Here is a 14856-nt window from a genome sequence, read left to right as displayed (position 1 = left end):
TCAAAGAAAATTACCTTAAATGTGCTCAGCACCACTCTGTGAGGTGGTAGCAAGTCACCCAGTATGGGACTAGAATTTCTGGGCACAGGGGGAATCCAGCATCTGCAAGCAGAAACTTTCCTGTTGGGATGTCAAGCCCTTTCATACATGCATCAGTAGCTGAACCCTCCCAACCAGTCAATGAGTATGTAAACATCAGCTGGAAATCACAAGCAAACAAGCAGCCCTGTGATATGGAGCCTTTGCAGTTTCAGTACACTGCCTGGTCCTCCAATGCCAGAGCAGCATGGATATGGCTCCCATCCAATGCACCAATCACATCCTTGAAATATGGCCAAAATCCTTTATCTCCCCTAATCTTTGGCTGAATATCATCAGCACCAGGAATCTTGACATACATGGAATAGAAGGGTGATGACAATAGGATGAAGAGTATCTTGTGAAAGTACCTGATCAAGGAGGTTAGAAAAGTATTGGAAAACTAAGGGTGATGACATACCAAGATATGGTCTCATTTGACCATTGAAAATGTTCACCAACATGCCTGATAGTCAGACCCATCACACTCATATAGAGGAACATAGCTAGTTGTTCTTCAAGCAAAATGAATCAAGAGTTGCCATGACTGATCTGGCAAAGCTCCTCCACAAGTCATGCAAAGACATCAGTGTGAACACCAAGTTCACATCAGATTTGTTCTGGATGACCTGCAAGGAGCTCAATAAGCCATTCCTCACCAGTTAGTGCTGACATGTGGTAAGGCTCCAGAATCCTTCAGATTGGCATAGATTGTGCTTCAGTACAACTGATCATGCAGAGGATGATATTGATGACAAGAGCAATATGGCACAGCAAGCATTGGCAGTGAATCTCCTCATGATCACCACCAATATCGACATCATCCATCTTGCATACAGGAGGAAATGTTTCAAACTCAATTCAAACTCACTACGTGAACTGCCCCAGTGGAAAAACATGTACAAGCATTGAAGGAACTAATTGTGACTTGCCCGAGGTTTCCGAACTAGCTCTAAGTATGTGTGGTAAGAAATGAATGGTGGCTGTGCAAATACGGTTCTTGCGACTTGTGCGCCTGGTCGAGTTCGGTTCAGTTCTCGTGCGTGTCTTCTGGGACGGATTCAGCTTTCCTCGCACGTCCTGTCCTGAGGGCAGTACGGTCACATCAGAAGGCACTTCCAAGTGTCCGGGGCCCGTCGGTAGGTGTTCGGTGTCGTCATCGGCTCCACTAATTCTAGCCGCGTGAGTTCATCCGTCTTTGCAATCCATGCCCGCGTAGTGTTTCACGATTGCTGTACTGTTGACTAGGGAAGCCAGCATTACTTGCATAAACTATGTCTTCGATTCACCGGCGTAAGTCGAGCAAGGAAGACGACTCGGACGACGTGGTGAACCTGGATGTTGATGTCACCTCAAACTCCAACATTGCAGTGACACCCCCGACTCCATCGAGAAGTCGCGCACGTTCCTCTCCCAAAGCGAACTTGCCCCTGGGTCCGGGAATCCCGGGTCGGTCAAAGCCGCCACCTCAACCTCTGGGAACAGGCATTCCTGCACGCCGTCCTCCAAGCGTGAGCCTAAATTCCCCTCCTACTTCTCCTTTCAGCGTGTCCTTCGCCGCAGCGCATACTCGTGCACACTCGCGCACACGGTCTATCTCATCCGGCCCCTTCGTTTCTCCCTTGCCCTCACCACTTCAATCTTCCTTCACGCCCGCCCATGTCCCTCTCTTCCCATTCCCAACGTCCAATACTCTACCAGAACTCAATGTTATGGATACCGATACCAATATGCCTGATACACGAGCACTTCCACCAGGACACACTAGGAGACATTCCCGTCTTCACTCACGCAACCTCTCAATATTCTTCCCGCGTCCCCACGCTACGATCTCCGAGGACGACAGACCCGAAGACGAAGAAGCTCCCGCACCTCCACCAGAACCGCTCATTATCCCAACCGCTCACTCAGAAAACACCCTCGCGCCAGGTCGCAGTAGGGGTGAACTGGACACCTCATTCTCGTTCGGGGGCGTACCCAAGTCAGACTCGACTCAAGACAGTACTATGGGTGGATTTAGAATGGCGATGAAGAGTCGCAGAGGCCACCATCACCAACATTCCCTATCTCACAGCTTCTTTTCATTCCTCGAGCCTGGAACGGGACAAAAACACGTACCTGCTGTTCCGAATAAACTAGAAGATCTGCACACAACTCCAACGCCAACGCCCATCTCTCCTTGGACCCCAATATCCAACGCATCCCTCTTTGCAACGGCGTCGAACCTATCTGCTCCGGAACTTATTCCCCGCTCCCAGTCCAAATCCCCCGGTGCGACTTCTTCCTTGTCTGATTCGCCTTCCTCTTCGAGTCTACCTGCATCATCCAATAGAGGAGTATCACGTTCCGGAGGGGCAGCAGCAGCAACGGCAGTTGTACAGTTCCTGCTCGGGGCATTTTTGTGGGCTCACGGACAGAGTATCGGGTCGTTGGCGTGTACCGGACTTGGATACTGGGTAGTTTTCGATGCGGTTGGCGTTGCGGGTCCTCCACTTATCGCATACCATGCAAGTGCGGTCGGAAGTGGTATGTATGGGTGAGTTATTTATTCTGCCTGTGGATGGTTCTGGTTTTAATACCCATCGAAGTCCGGCACGCAGCGAAACAACGCTGTTGTTTGCTCAGTGCGTGTATCTCATGTTTGCGGGTGTCTATGTCGCGAAGGAGGCTGTCGAGCATCTTTTGTTGGCTGCTGGCAGCAGTGCGCACGCGCATGGCCACGGCAGTAGTGGCCCAAATAGTGGTACGTGTGTCTCACTCACAAAATAAACCATGTTCACAGGAAGCCAGGAGATGGGCACCATCACCACTGGGGTGACGAGAGACCGGAAAACCTTGGGTAGGTGGAATACATTGATATGTACCCGTTTGCTTTCCTCACAGTTCACGTGCAGCCTTCGATTCCCCGTCTTCCTTGTGCTTCTTGCCTTATTAGCACTCGCCGGGACGACCACCGTATTTGGCCAACACGACGTTCTCGTTGATAGTACGTACTCACCGTGCCTGGCAAACGTTCGCCCATCAACTCAATCAATATATTGTAGTCACAAATATACACATACCCTCGCCCCTCGAGTTTTTCCAGCGCCACCATCACGTTGCCTCTCCTCGGAAGGAATCGACATCTCCCATAAAGCGACTCGTTCGGAATCCGTATGCGCTGCCTCCTATCTTGTTTTGCATGGCCATTCTAGTTGCCGAGCTCGTATTAGATGTGTGCGTTAACTTTCCTTCGTCTCAGGATTCTGTTGCTCGTTAAATATCCTTTATTTCCTTCGTTGTGGGTCTGGAAACTCGAACTAACTTGTTTCGTATCTTGCTTCAGGGCCCATTATGCGCCGTTCGATCTCGGCCTCGCTAGCTTGCAGGTGGTTGTAATGATCCATGTTGCATATGCGGCTTGTGTAGTTCTCGGTGGTGTATTGTTGCAGACTGCGCCTTCGATGGTTTCGGCGACGTCAAGAGGGATAAGGGGACCTGGTAAAATGGAGGCATTTTGGAGGGCCGTTAGAGAGGTAAGTGGATTTAGAGACACATTCTTAGTTGTCATGTGCCAACAGCGATCTGTCTCACCTGTCTATTACTGTTCTTTACATAGATCGAACGTCACGAACACGTAGTACACCTCCCAGCACCGCACGTATGGCAAGTCATTCCAGCAGGCCAACCGCGTTCCGTCGAATGTTCTATTCGTCCACGCCGGCATACAATCACAAACAACCATGCACACCACGATCACGATCGTAGCCACGGTCACAATGGTCATATCCAACTTGTTCCTCACCACGATCTCCACAATTGCGATCACGACCCCCATATTCGCTCAGATGACTCGGACCTGTCTCCTACATTAATCGTAACAATTTCACCGGTCGTACGCAAGGACTTACCGGATTCGGAAGTGCTAGCTCTTACACAATGGGCGTCCTCACGTGTCTATGGGGCATTTGGATATATAGGGTCTGGATCTTTGGGGACGAATAACCGCAGGAGCGAAATCAGTGGGGTGGAGGTTACTGTGGGCGTGGTGCGGGGGTAAGTGGTGACCTTGTTCGGTTTTTCTGGGGTTTCTGGGTAAGACTATGTGTTGTTGTGGTGCGAAAGAAAGTTAGGGGTTCGACCGCTACACTCGTTCTGCTCTGGCAGTTTGTGCTATACCCAGGTCTTCTACAATGCGGAATGAATCTGTATTATCCCGTGGACAAACAACCCAGTGAGCCTGTGCTAAAGACTTGAATTATATGATCCCGATGGAATGCCGTTGTGAGTTTTGTTTCATTTCCATACAGAATCCAAGGCAGGAGGGGCTGGATTTCAGTTATGTCATATCTTACGCTCACATGTCCCCACTTGGGCGTTACACCGCAGCGGTTTCATTCCTAATGAGGAAAAAAATATATCAGTGTGCCCAGCGGTGGACGTCACGCCATGCTTATTAGCGGAGAAATGACTTCACGAGACAGTATAAAAGTTGGTGGTGGATGGGGGGAGATGAAGCTCGTCAGCGCAAGCGTTTTTGCCTCCCCTGACAGCACCTCAGACCAGCAGAACTTCATATCTCTCTTCACCATCCTATCCTCGCAATGTCTAGCGGACTCCCCATTAAGCTCAACGGTGAATGTTATTTCTGTTAAATGCTACACATCGTCAATGAGTCGAGAATACTAAATTCCTGTATGCTTGTGTGTAGGCACTGTCATCATCACAGGCGGTACTCGTGGCATTGGCTTAGCTTATAGTTGTGCTGCTGCCCACGCAGGTGCCAATGTCGCCTTGATTTTCAGGTACCCCGTAGTTCTCGTAACCTCCGCGTCGTCGGTATGCTAACACACTGATCTACTTCTTGTGTAGGCAACGCCGTGAAGATGCCGACAAGGCCGTCGAGGAAATTCAGAAGAAATATAAGAATGTCAAAGTCAAGGTTCGTACTCACGCGATCGAAGGACATTCGGGAACCACTACATTGAAACGTACACAGGCGTACCAGTGCGATGTCTCTGATGTAGAGGCTACCAACAAGACTTTCCACCAAATCGACCAAGAGATGGGAAACCTGTCGGGTCTTATGGCGGTACGTGATCCTTACTCTAAACCTACCCTACGATTGACTCGTTCTCCTGCACCCTTCCATTTGCAGAATGCTGGTCGGTCTGTCGTGAAGCCTGCAATGGAGCTCACCGAGGAAGATTTCCGTGTTGTATTCGGTACTAACGTACTCGGAGTCTTCAACTCTTGCCGTGCAGCTGCCAAGTGAGTTCTCTATTCCCTCGCCGTCGGTTTTTTTTTCCTTAGCAGAAAAAATACGTAGGATTTGGCAAGAGTCCCACCGGAGTGGCTCCATCGTCATCACCGGCTCTATGAGCGCACAGATTATCAATCAGGCTGCGACTAACAAACCCCTTACTCAGGTCAGTTGTCGACGTTGTCCCTCCTTACTTGACCACCCTAACATGATTTGGTTGCTAGGCTTTCTATAATTCGTCCAAGGCTGCAGTCGTCAACCTTACCAAGGGTCTCGCTGCCGAATGGGCTCCTAGGGTCCGCGTCAACTGTATTTCTCCAGGCTACGGTACCTCACCTTACTTTCGTCATACCTTTGCAGGCTAACGAATTTTGCACGACAGTCGACACTGACCAGACCCGTCACATGGACAAGAACATCATCAAGCATCAAGAGGAAAACGTTCCCTTGAGGCGCTTCGCCGAGGTGAGTGTTCGCGTGCTACCCCTATTTGCGAGATTAGTTTACATAGTTGATCGTGCAATGATTAGCCACGGGAAATCAGCAGCCAAGCCATCTTCCTTCTTTCTGATCTCGCTAGCTACATGACGGGCTCTGATGTCGTCCTCGATGGGTAAGTGTATTTCTTGATTTCGTAGCCGACTGGAACTGATTCCTGTGTGCATCCGTGTAGAGGTCAGCTTATTTGGTAAATGGGTGCAAGGCCTGCCGAGAACAACGCCTGTGAAAGAAGCTTGAAAGGATTTCAAAAGATAAATGAGTGTATGATTGAAATCGTGTACAGTAGCGAACGGATTTTGAACCAGAATGCACTCGTCTTTGCCATGCTTACAGTAAAATCAGAGTAAGGAAGAAGCAAAAAGTGTGGACAAATCCGGACTCGAACCGGAGACCCCCCGCAATCAGCGCCATGCTAAGCGGATGTGATAACCAGCTACACCATATGCCCCTGATGGATTGCTCTCACAGTGAATCTCTTGTAATGAAGAGCAAATAGTGGTCGCCTAATCGGACTCCATGATGTGCATAGTACTCCCGCTCGATCTCCTCCGAGTTACAACATGTCTACGATAACTGTAAAGGTCGAGTTCGGGGGCGGACTAGAGCTGCTATTTGGGAACAAACGTGTTCACTCGATATCCCTTCCCTCGTTCGTACCTGCCGATAACACGATCGCACCTTCATCACCCCCAAATTCTGAAACACCACAACCCGCAAAATCTGATGACCCTCCTCTACCCGCAAATGGCCCAAACCAAGATCCAATTAAAGGACTTGGGGAGACGAAGGCGAAACCTCTGGATGTCCAGTACTTGATGCACTACCTTCGAAGTCAGCTCCTCACAGAGCGGCCGGAACTCTTCATGGATGGCGATACTGTGTAAGTTCGTCCCTGTTTCCTGTTATAACCAGTCTTGCACCCGACATAACGAACCCGTGTTTGTGGAATCCAGACGCCCGGGAGTCCTCGTGCTTATAAATGACACTGATTGGGAGCTCGAAGGGGAAGGAACGTATGAGATATCAGACGGAGATGAAATTGTGTTCATATCTACGCTTCATGGTGGATGAAGGTTCCAATGGGAGGCTCGCCGGGGCCAATGTGAGCCAACCGCCGTCGTGGCTGACTCGTCTGAATCGGCGATGACGACAGGGGTGGCGACCTGACCGCATCTTTTGGTTCAACCATCATCTTGTGCACACATATAATCAACACTGCCGCGCTCGCGACGCCAGATTGAAGGATGGCTTCAGCGATTCGAGTTTGTCGCTATCAGGCAGTCGATCCCAGCGTCGAATATCATTCTGGTAATACCAAGGTTACATCTTTGGATAATCTTCTTCCCGAAAGCTAAATGGGTCAAAGAAAAGTGAGTCTCGATTACCTTCACACATGGAAATCTTCCACAATCTTCCCAAATCCCAATTCCTCTGCCTTGGACACCACATACCTCGCAATAACAACGTCCTGTGCCCCGACGCCTACCGACTTGAACACCGACACGTCTCCAAGCTTCGTGTACGCGTCTCGCTTCTTCATTGTAATCTCTCTTTCTTCTGCCAACCTCCCAACCTCGATCATGTCTTCGGCTCCGAGACCCGCAGCGATGATTTCTCTGGCCTCGATTGCACATGAACTAATTGAATCAACGACGATCGTCCCTACTCGTCTTATGAGATCAGGGTCTGCTTCAACCATGTTCCGTTCGAAGCTTCCAATGAGATTTAGATGTGTTCCAGTTGATACACACAGAGGGAAAAAGCAACTGACCGGACGTTATTGCTGTGCAAGTTACGTTCGCATGGCCTACGACGCTTTGGACGTTGGTCTTATCGTCTAACACAAGTCCTTCAAAGACGACAGACGGCGCGATTGACGCAGCACGGAAAGCAGGTTTCCCAAACGCGTATTCTTTGTACGATTGACGATCGTACATCGCTTAATGGTCGGAAATGCACGGATATGAAGATTCACCTGGGCCTCAACCTGTTTCCCAGCGCCAAAGGCAACCAACGAGGTGGGCGGTTCAGAGAGGAGTAGGCGTGTTACGAGGGCAGAACATAGCTTCGTACAATCGCGCGAGGGATACCGACCGACTCGACTTACTCCTTATCGAAGAGACTCTCGGACACGCCAGAACTATGATAGCTCAACTTTTCACTGGGAGTACTCATCTGCCATCATCCCATATCGACTCGCCTCGATATCCTTCAACGTGATATTACTCCCCTCACACATCCCCCTGAATAAACCTCCCTCTTTCTGGTACAGATTATAAGGTATATCAAATTCCTGTCACGAAAAAAAGATCGTTAAGGTACGGAAACGCGAAACAGTGATAGGTAGATAAACTCACAGCGACCATACCGGCGTCCATAACAAGAACGCGGTCGTAAGAAATGATCGTACGCAAACGGTCTGCGAAATGCGCAGTACAAGTAAGTCTACCCGACATGCACTGACAGCACATCGACGGAGATACGCACGCGCAATGCAAAGCAATGTACGATCTCGGAACTCTGTCGCGATGGTACGCTGGATCTTGTTGTTGGTCTCCAAGTCAACAGATGCACTACGAGCAAATTACTCATGACGCGAAAAGGAGAGAGGCATTTGAAACTCACGTAGCCTCGTCAAGGACAACGACCTTGCAATCCTTCACGAGTGCACGTGCAAGGCTGAGCAGCGATCGCTCACCGACGCTCAAGTTGGCACCTTCGCTCTCGATCACGGTTTCTAAGGTATATCGGTTCGCGCGCGTCTCTTCTTCTGCTTTGAGGGACGGCCGGTCGACAAGACACGACCTGTATAGCGCGTCCCATAACTTGGCATCGTCGTATTGGTTGAAAGGATCCAAGTTCGACCTAATCGTACCTGAGTGTGTGGGTTAGGAGATGCCAACCACGCGCATTGCACTAGGTACATACCACTGAAAAGAAGGTGCTAGATGTCTGGTTATTAGGTTATTATCATCGTTGCATGCAGCCGATGACGCACGTCCTGAGGTATGATAGATATCTTGGTACGAAGATCCTTCAATCCCAAAGTCGATATATCGATGCTACAAGGTACGTCGACATACCCGAATTGGGCCCAAGCAAATAACTTTTTCTTACCCGTCCAAAATGATAGATCCACCCGATAACTCCACAATTCTGTACAACACCAGCATCAAAGAAGATTTCCCTGCGCCCGTCCTATGCTGATCTGTTAGTCCCGTTCTACGACTGATCCTCCCACGAACTGGCATCGTACCTTCCGACGATACCGATCTTCTCGCCTCCTTGAATAGAAAGCGAGATCCCGTGAAGGGCGTTTGGCAGTCCTGGTCTATAACTCATCTGTACATCCTTATATTCTATGGCGCCTTCGTGAGGCCAGTCAGCTGGGGGCTTAACTTCAGGTTTCTCGTGGGGAGCCTCTTGGGGAACGGTTTCTTCCCTGGTGTATTGTAAAACTTTCCACCAGGTCAGCACTGAAAGGAGCAGTCACTGGAAATAAGTAACAGAATCTCACTCCTCTCGACCGAATTCATGTTGTTCTTCAAAGTACCCGTCAAGGCCACGGACGCGCACGACAAACACAAGACATCCTTACCTCGACGTCCGCCGTCTGCCTCGTCACAAAGGAAAGCATTTGCGACAATATCACTACAAGGAAATGACGAATGCCTGATCGACAGAATTCTTGGAAAGTACACTCACTGGTATAAGTCAACGTCAGGCCGATCTGTGCCGCGTTAATACCAGACACATCCGTGACCGCAAGCAACGCAACCTACGTATATACCCATGAAGATGGAAATGATTATGGGGCGAGCGGGTACCACTCACGAGGAACGTAAGCGTGGCGCTCATGAATTCAAGCCTGACAGCAAGCCATCTCTGGTTCGCGATGACTGGGTATAAGCTCCTATTCTCTAGATCGATGTAATATCTATTAGCCTTGACGAATCTTTTCATCTCTCCGTAACCGCGTATGGTAGAAAGGCCTGTGAATGTTTCCGAGAAGTGGCCATACAGCAGGGAGCGGAGCATCGAATCTGGAAAGTGTTTCTGAGTAGTTTATTCAGCATATAAAATTTAGAATACCTAGTCGCTTGACTTCTCGAGCGCTAGCACGATAAAACCCAACCAAGTAGCTGTAGCCTAGATAGAGAATCACCACAGCGGCAACTATCAAACACGACATCTGGCTCAGTAAAAGTGGCGGAATGAGTGCGTCGGGCTTACGATAATATGGTTCCAGAATGGAAACGACCACTACAGACCCCAGAACTAAAGACATTGTAAGGATGACTATTGCAAAATTAGCGGTAAGGCGAGACGAAGAGGGCATTTTGTCTTACACGACCTGATCGAAAGCTGGAAACGCAAGTTAGGTCTACATAAACAGCACCGTCATGTTTTATTAGCTCACCAGCTAGCTGGTTATCCATCACTGCATTCCACTAAAAAACATTGTTTTCGCAAGAACAAGGAACCACTCACTGTCCACATCTTTTCCGAATACGCCCAGGATTCTGCCCACTGGCTGTGAAACATCATTAAAGTAATCCGTGTGCACTGCCGGAGTCAAGGCACTTACGGTGGTATCGAAAAATGAGACAGGGGCATGGAATACCGTTCTCATAGACTGGTAATGTAGGTTCTGGGAGACAAAATAGCTCATAAGGTCGACACTCGCACCGCTGTACAAGTGATTGTATCATGTAATGACGACCATGGGTAAATCATACCAAAAACGCACACGAAGAAAGTGAACAAAGCTTGTCCGATACCGAAGCATCCATATAGGATTTGATAAAACGAGTTGGGACGGTTCCAGGTACTGATCGAAACATGAATGCTGCAACCCAACGAACAGCTAGTTCTAACTCACTTTGATTCCCACCAAACGAGGGTGTACGAACCCATGATCTGACTTACCTGCATCACGATCATGAGCATTATAATGAGCGGTAGCATAATAGCACCACGCCCAGCAACCAGGTATGCCCAATGTACTAAACGACGGTGGGGTAGGTGAGTGCCCGGACACAATTCCAAGCAATACCTCAACGCACCTTTGAGGGATACGGATCCCGTGTTACGCCGTTCCTTGACTATTAGCCGGCCTTCAACCTTTCCCTTCCCCTCCACTCGTTCACGTGTTTTGGTGGACTTAAGCTTCACATCCTCGATTGTCACGTCCTTATTTTGCAATGCAAGATTGTCACTAACATCGTCTTCCTCAACGGCCTCACCCACACGCTCGGTGTGACCACCATATTCTTGGGCCAACCTTGCGAATTCTCCGTTCCGTTCCAGCAGCTCATCGAACGTCCCTCTCTCAACGATCACGCCATCCTTCATTGTGTATATGTAATCGACCTGAGGAAGGAAGTGGAGAGCATGTGTAACAAGAAGAACTGTCACTCCACGACCGCGAAGCGAGCAGAGGATAGCATCTTCAAAAAGAGACTTGCCGACGTGAGCGTCAACTATGGACAGGGGAGCCGTAAGTGCTTTCAGTCACCACGAGGAACGAAAACGAACCAGCAGAAAGTGGGTCATCGAAAATGACGATTTCAGATTTAAAGTACAACGCCCTCGCAATATTGACACGTTGCTTTTGGCCACCACTCAAATTGATCCCTCTTTCCCCGATCTGTGAAGATCTGTGAGCCGGCCAAATAAGAAGCCGCAAAGTAAAGATATTCAAGTTACCTCTGTCAAGTCGCCATCTGGCAGTAATGCTAGATCAGGGAGGAGACACGACAACTCAATCACATGCCAGTATCTCTCTTCATTGAATGGTTGCCCAAACAACACGTTTTCCCTCTGAATCCCCTTTTGTTAAGTAATTCAATGGAGGCATGGAGAAGCACATACTAGCGTGGCATTCTGGATCCAAGCTGTCTGAGAGCAATATGCCACCCTACCACCGACCGAGACATCACCACACACTTTTCGCACCTCACCTATGATGCCCTGCAAAAGACTTGACTACACAGAACAAATTCACTTAGCAACTACAATAGGAGTTATGAAAGATGGCATACCTTCCCACTGCCAACGGGGCCCACAATTGCGGTCAAACAACCACGGGGAATAGCCAAGTTGACACCCTGCACCTTGAACACAGGCACATCTTTACGTAGCTTGTCCTTCCCCTCGCCAGCCTTCCCCCGGCGACTTCTGTGACAACCACTTCCGCCACGCGCCCCATCCCTCCTTTCCCCGGACGCGATATCTGGAACACTCCGGTCATTCTTCTCAGATGACTCCCATTCAAATGTCGCATTACGGACAAGGACCGCTTCTTTTTGAGACTTATGGATCACCAGCGGCTCGTCTGCAATAAGCTCTGCGTGGAAAATATCTGATAGACGCTCGAGAGCAGAGGCAGCATCTGGGATTGCAGCAAGGGCACGTGGCATGTACATCATTGGTTGGCGAAGAAGCTGAGGACAATGAATTTGTGAGCACGAAATATGTCATGACATAAAATCTGGTTTACCTGGAACAAACTTAAACTGGAAAAGATGATTGCCGTGTTGAAGTTGCGCGACGTGAGCGTGTACGTGACGAAAGCTAGCGTCGTTCCGAGAACCGGTAAGGATGTCCCCAAAGCAAAACTGAATTATGCAAAAAAAAAAGTACATATAGCCTACGCCGATGGAAAGGATTCTCCGCACGTACCTCGCACTTGTCAGGATTTGGATTCTACAGATCTCGTTCAACTCCTTTTTACGCAGAGAAAACAACTCTGCGATAGAGTGTTATGGTAGGACTGCACATAAAAAAACCTATGTACTCACTGTGTAGATAGGGCACTTCATAGGAAAAGTACTTTATAACGCGCATCGCCCCTGAATCTCCAATAAGCAACCACATTACTACGGTATGAAGGCGACACGAACCCAAAACCTCCAATAACACCTTGGTCCTACGTTCCGTCCACACCATGGACCGGAGGCGAATCCGGCGTTGTAGCCTCATCAACCACTGTTGCAAGGGAATGATAAGAACAAACAAAGAGAAACCCGCCAGAGCAGACGGCCCTAACTAACACCAAGCTTGTCAGGGAATCAACGCATGAACGCACGAATAGTACGCCATACTTCCACTAAGAGTATGATCAAACAGATAGTCACTTGAATCGGTGCCGTCCAAGCTGCGAATATTAAAAGGTGTCAAAGTAGGGAATAAAGCACTTTTCATGTAGGCTTACCTGAATGCTAGTTGAATATGAAAACATCTGTACATACACTTTCTCCAAGGAAGAATGGCAGAGAACTCACAAACCACTGGGCGCATGCATCCACTCTGCTCACCTACGAGAGATCTGTACCCTGTAACTTTCCAAAGCAACAGTCACTTACGTCTGTAGAAATATGGTTGATCAAGGCAGCATTCGTAAGCTTTACGCGCTCCTTTCCGGTCAGCTTAACACCACGCTTATAGATGCATGCAATAAGAGCAGCACGCGCAAGGATACCCGTTTCCATGGAGTGCCAAAAGAACTGGGCGTACGCAATGAGCAATGAATGGTCACTTCAAAAGCTAACGTAATAGATGCATAATGTTTTACCTGATTGGTGCACACGCTAGTCACAATCGTCAAGACCCATAAACCTATCGCCATGCCGATACCGCGACCGACGTTAGGGAGCGGTTCACCAGCCGAGCGAGCGGTTGAACGCTGCTCAGCGAATGATATAATGGCTTTGAGAACAAGAGGTCCCAACAACCGAGCTACATCTCCGACCACCTATTCGCATATGCTCGTTTATCGTCCAGGAACAAACGTATCCTCGCCGGCGCACCTTGAAAACTCCGCTAGGCCAAAAATACCATCCAAATACATCATTAAGAGCCCATGCAAGACTCGGAGCTTTCTTCCCTCCTACCTCCCTCCAGGATTGTTCCAGTTCAGCATAACGCTCAGAATAAGTATGTTTTTGAGGCCCACTTTGCAATGGAATCGCACGGAAAGCCCATAGCACCCGTTTCACGACTGAAGGGCGTATTTCGCCCCGGTCTAACTCAGCATTCCAATCGGCTGCCGCCTTGACGCGCATTTTCCATGCAGCTTCGAGCTTCTCTGCGAGGGGCCCAGCCTGCCTCGAGAAATCTAGCTCGTATAAATCTGATGCCAGGAGGGTGCGCTGGTAGCCAAGGACCATCAGTTCTGTCATCCACGAGTAGGTGAGCCGAGAGCAGATGGAAGCATTAGCAAGCGGCGTTAGCTAGGGTATAATGCCTATGTCAGGTATGGATAGCTGTCGCCCGCAGTTGTTTCACCCACTTGAGCATCCTCGAAGAAAAAAGGTGGCGGTGGAGGTGGGTCCCTCGGTAACCTGCATGAGCAAGCCAATTAAATATGTTTGCTTGTCGGAGGTGTACGAGTGGGAAGTCTTACCATAACTGCCAGAATTTCTGACGATATTTAACGTACTGGTTACCAGTATCTAGCTGGGGACCCAAGGATTGTGCAACGACACTTGTATCAGTGGGGAGCCCTTCCTCGTTCTCCAGTGTAGCTGTTTGGGAAGGAATGCACGGTGAATCCGGCATTGTCAGTCGACCAAGCTGTCGCAGTGGGAACTGTGTGCATCTGGGAGGTGGGCCCGGGCCAGGTGCACAATGCTGCCATGGAATCCAAGGCCCGGAGTCAGAAATGTGCTGGAAAGACACGTCATCCGCATCATCAGCAAACGCGCATAAAGCTCTTAAGCCTAGCAGAAGCTGTTGCCACCTTGCAAGAGTAACCGGAGAATTGAATTTGCTGGGAATTGTTAGATGACGTGGTGAAGTGAACGTGCTGGCATGGCCTCCTTGGAAGGCTACTGCAAAGCCCCAGTGGATCGGAACAAATGGCAGCTTCCCTGGACCTATCAGCGACGATGTCAACTTGAAAATTTGACGGCTCTCCGACTGCTTCGAAGGGACTGGAAGGCTCCTGATGACTTCCCTTGAGCAGGATAAATGTTTCCAGATTCCAAGCTAATACGGCATGCAAGACAGCGTCTGATAGTGACTCCGAATCT

At 49.3% G+C, this 14856-nt stretch overlaps 5 protein-coding genes and 1 non-coding gene across 6 annotated transcripts; 3 read left to right on the top strand and 3 right to left on the bottom strand.

Moving 5' to 3' along the window:
• Positions 1 to 1084: 1084 nt before the first annotated feature.
• Positions 1085 to 4502, top strand: F5J12DRAFT_863255 (uncharacterized protein). The gene is made up of 8 exons (XM_051746958.1): positions 1085 to 2614; positions 2667 to 2821; positions 2869 to 2917; positions 2973 to 3064; positions 3123 to 3294; positions 3404 to 3593; positions 3677 to 4341; positions 4447 to 4502. Exons 1-7 carry the CDS (start codon positions 1353 to 1355, stop codon positions 4115 to 4117), a joined length of 2361 nt encoding a protein of 786 aa, XP_051595217.1. The 5' UTR covers positions 1085 to 1352; the 3' UTR covers positions 4118 to 4341; positions 4447 to 4502.
• Positions 4503 to 4553: 51 nt separating this feature from the next.
• On the top strand, positions 4554 to 6012 carry F5J12DRAFT_922827 (NADP-dependent mannitol dehydrogenase MtDH; the record flags this gene model as incomplete). The annotated part of the gene is made up of 10 exons (XM_051749328.1): positions 4554 to 4692; positions 4769 to 4862; positions 4930 to 4999; positions 5057 to 5149; positions 5216 to 5328; positions 5387 to 5486; positions 5545 to 5647; positions 5703 to 5785; positions 5851 to 5933; positions 5994 to 6012. Exons 1-10 carry the CDS (start codon positions 4662 to 4664, stop codon positions 6010 to 6012), a joined length of 789 nt encoding a protein of 262 aa, XP_051595216.1. The 5' UTR covers positions 4554 to 4661.
• Positions 6013 to 6185: 173 nt separating this feature from the next.
• Positions 6186 to 6269, bottom strand: F5J12DRAFT_t194. The gene has a single exon. It is a non-coding gene; the product is annotated as a tRNA-Ala (tRNA).
• Positions 6270 to 6360: 91 nt separating this feature from the next.
• F5J12DRAFT_863249 (ubiquitin-like modifier 1) lies at positions 6361 to 7192 on the top strand. Its single transcript, XM_051746957.1, has 2 exons — positions 6361 to 6701; positions 6775 to 7192. Exons 1-2 carry the CDS (start codon positions 6382 to 6384, stop codon positions 6890 to 6892), a joined length of 438 nt encoding a protein of 145 aa, XP_051595215.1. The 5' UTR covers positions 6361 to 6381; the 3' UTR covers positions 6893 to 7192.
• A 16-nt stretch (positions 7193 to 7208) lies between these two features.
• Positions 7209 to 8200, bottom strand: F5J12DRAFT_915744 (uncharacterized protein; the record flags this gene model as incomplete). The annotated part of the gene is made up of 2 exons (XM_051749163.1): positions 7593 to 8200; positions 7209 to 7483 (listed from the first exon to the last, which is right to left on the bottom strand). The coding sequence occupies exons 1-2, from the start codon at positions 7756 to 7758 to the stop codon at positions 7209 to 7211; spliced, it is 441 nt and encodes a 146-aa protein (XP_051595214.1). The 5' UTR covers positions 7759 to 8200.
• Positions 7593 to 14383, bottom strand: F5J12DRAFT_774276 (ABC protein; the record flags this gene model as incomplete). Its single annotated transcript, XM_051742292.1, has 34 exons — positions 7593 to 8114; positions 8179 to 8240; positions 8309 to 8394; positions 8447 to 8696; positions 8750 to 8765; positions 8820 to 8883; positions 8939 to 9019; positions 9078 to 9279; positions 9339 to 9363; positions 9420 to 9472; positions 9527 to 9599; positions 9656 to 9864; positions 9914 to 9997; positions 10055 to 10120; positions 10274 to 10355; positions 10410 to 10512; positions 10572 to 10652; positions 10704 to 10827; positions 10888 to 11304; positions 11360 to 11471; positions 11531 to 11644; positions 11696 to 11809; positions 11866 to 12267; positions 12324 to 12441; positions 12506 to 12572; positions 12625 to 12675; positions 12727 to 12871; positions 12928 to 12980; positions 13104 to 13140; positions 13189 to 13329; positions 13398 to 13577; positions 13633 to 14055; positions 14115 to 14166; positions 14229 to 14383. 34 exons carry the CDS (start codon positions 14381 to 14383, stop codon positions 7980 to 7982), a joined length of 4377 nt encoding a protein of 1458 aa, XP_051595213.1. The 3' UTR covers positions 7593 to 7979.
• Positions 14384 to 14856: the final 473 nt, after the last annotated feature.

The sequence above is a fragment of the Pisolithus orientalis genome, assembly GCF_024613125.1.
Source record: "Pisolithus orientalis strain OTSU chromosome Unknown F5J12scaffold_59, whole genome shotgun sequence".
Taxonomy (NCBI): domain Eukaryota; kingdom Fungi; phylum Basidiomycota; class Agaricomycetes; order Boletales; family Pisolithaceae; genus Pisolithus; species Pisolithus orientalis.
The sequence above is the reverse complement of the archived record's forward strand: the minus strand, read 5'-3'. Positions and strand labels throughout refer to the sequence as shown.

What these genes read in the sequence shown, in the direction of transcription:
- F5J12DRAFT_863255 (XM_051746958.1), top strand. Translation starts at nt 1,353, where the DNA reads ATGTCTTCGATTCACCGGCGTAAGTCGAGCAAGGAAGACGACTCGGAC. An exon ending in GTCGGAAGTGGTATGTATGG is followed by an intron (nt 2,615 to 2,666) that starts GTGAGTTATTTA and finishes TACCCATCGAAG; the next exon opens with TCCGGCACGCAGCGAAACAA. An exon ending in CAGTAGTGGCCCAAATAGTG is followed by an intron (nt 2,822 to 2,868) that starts GTACGTGTGTCT and finishes ACAGGAAGCCAG; the next exon opens with GAGATGGGCACCATCACCAC.
- F5J12DRAFT_863249 (XM_051746957.1), top strand. Translation starts at nt 6,382, where the DNA reads ATGTCTACGATAACTGTAAAGGTCGAGTTCGGGGGCGGACTAGAGCTG. An exon ending in TTCATGGATGGCGATACTGT is followed by an intron (nt 6,702 to 6,774) that starts GTAAGTTCGTCC and finishes TGTGGAATCCAG; the next exon opens with ACGCCCGGGAGTCCTCGTGC.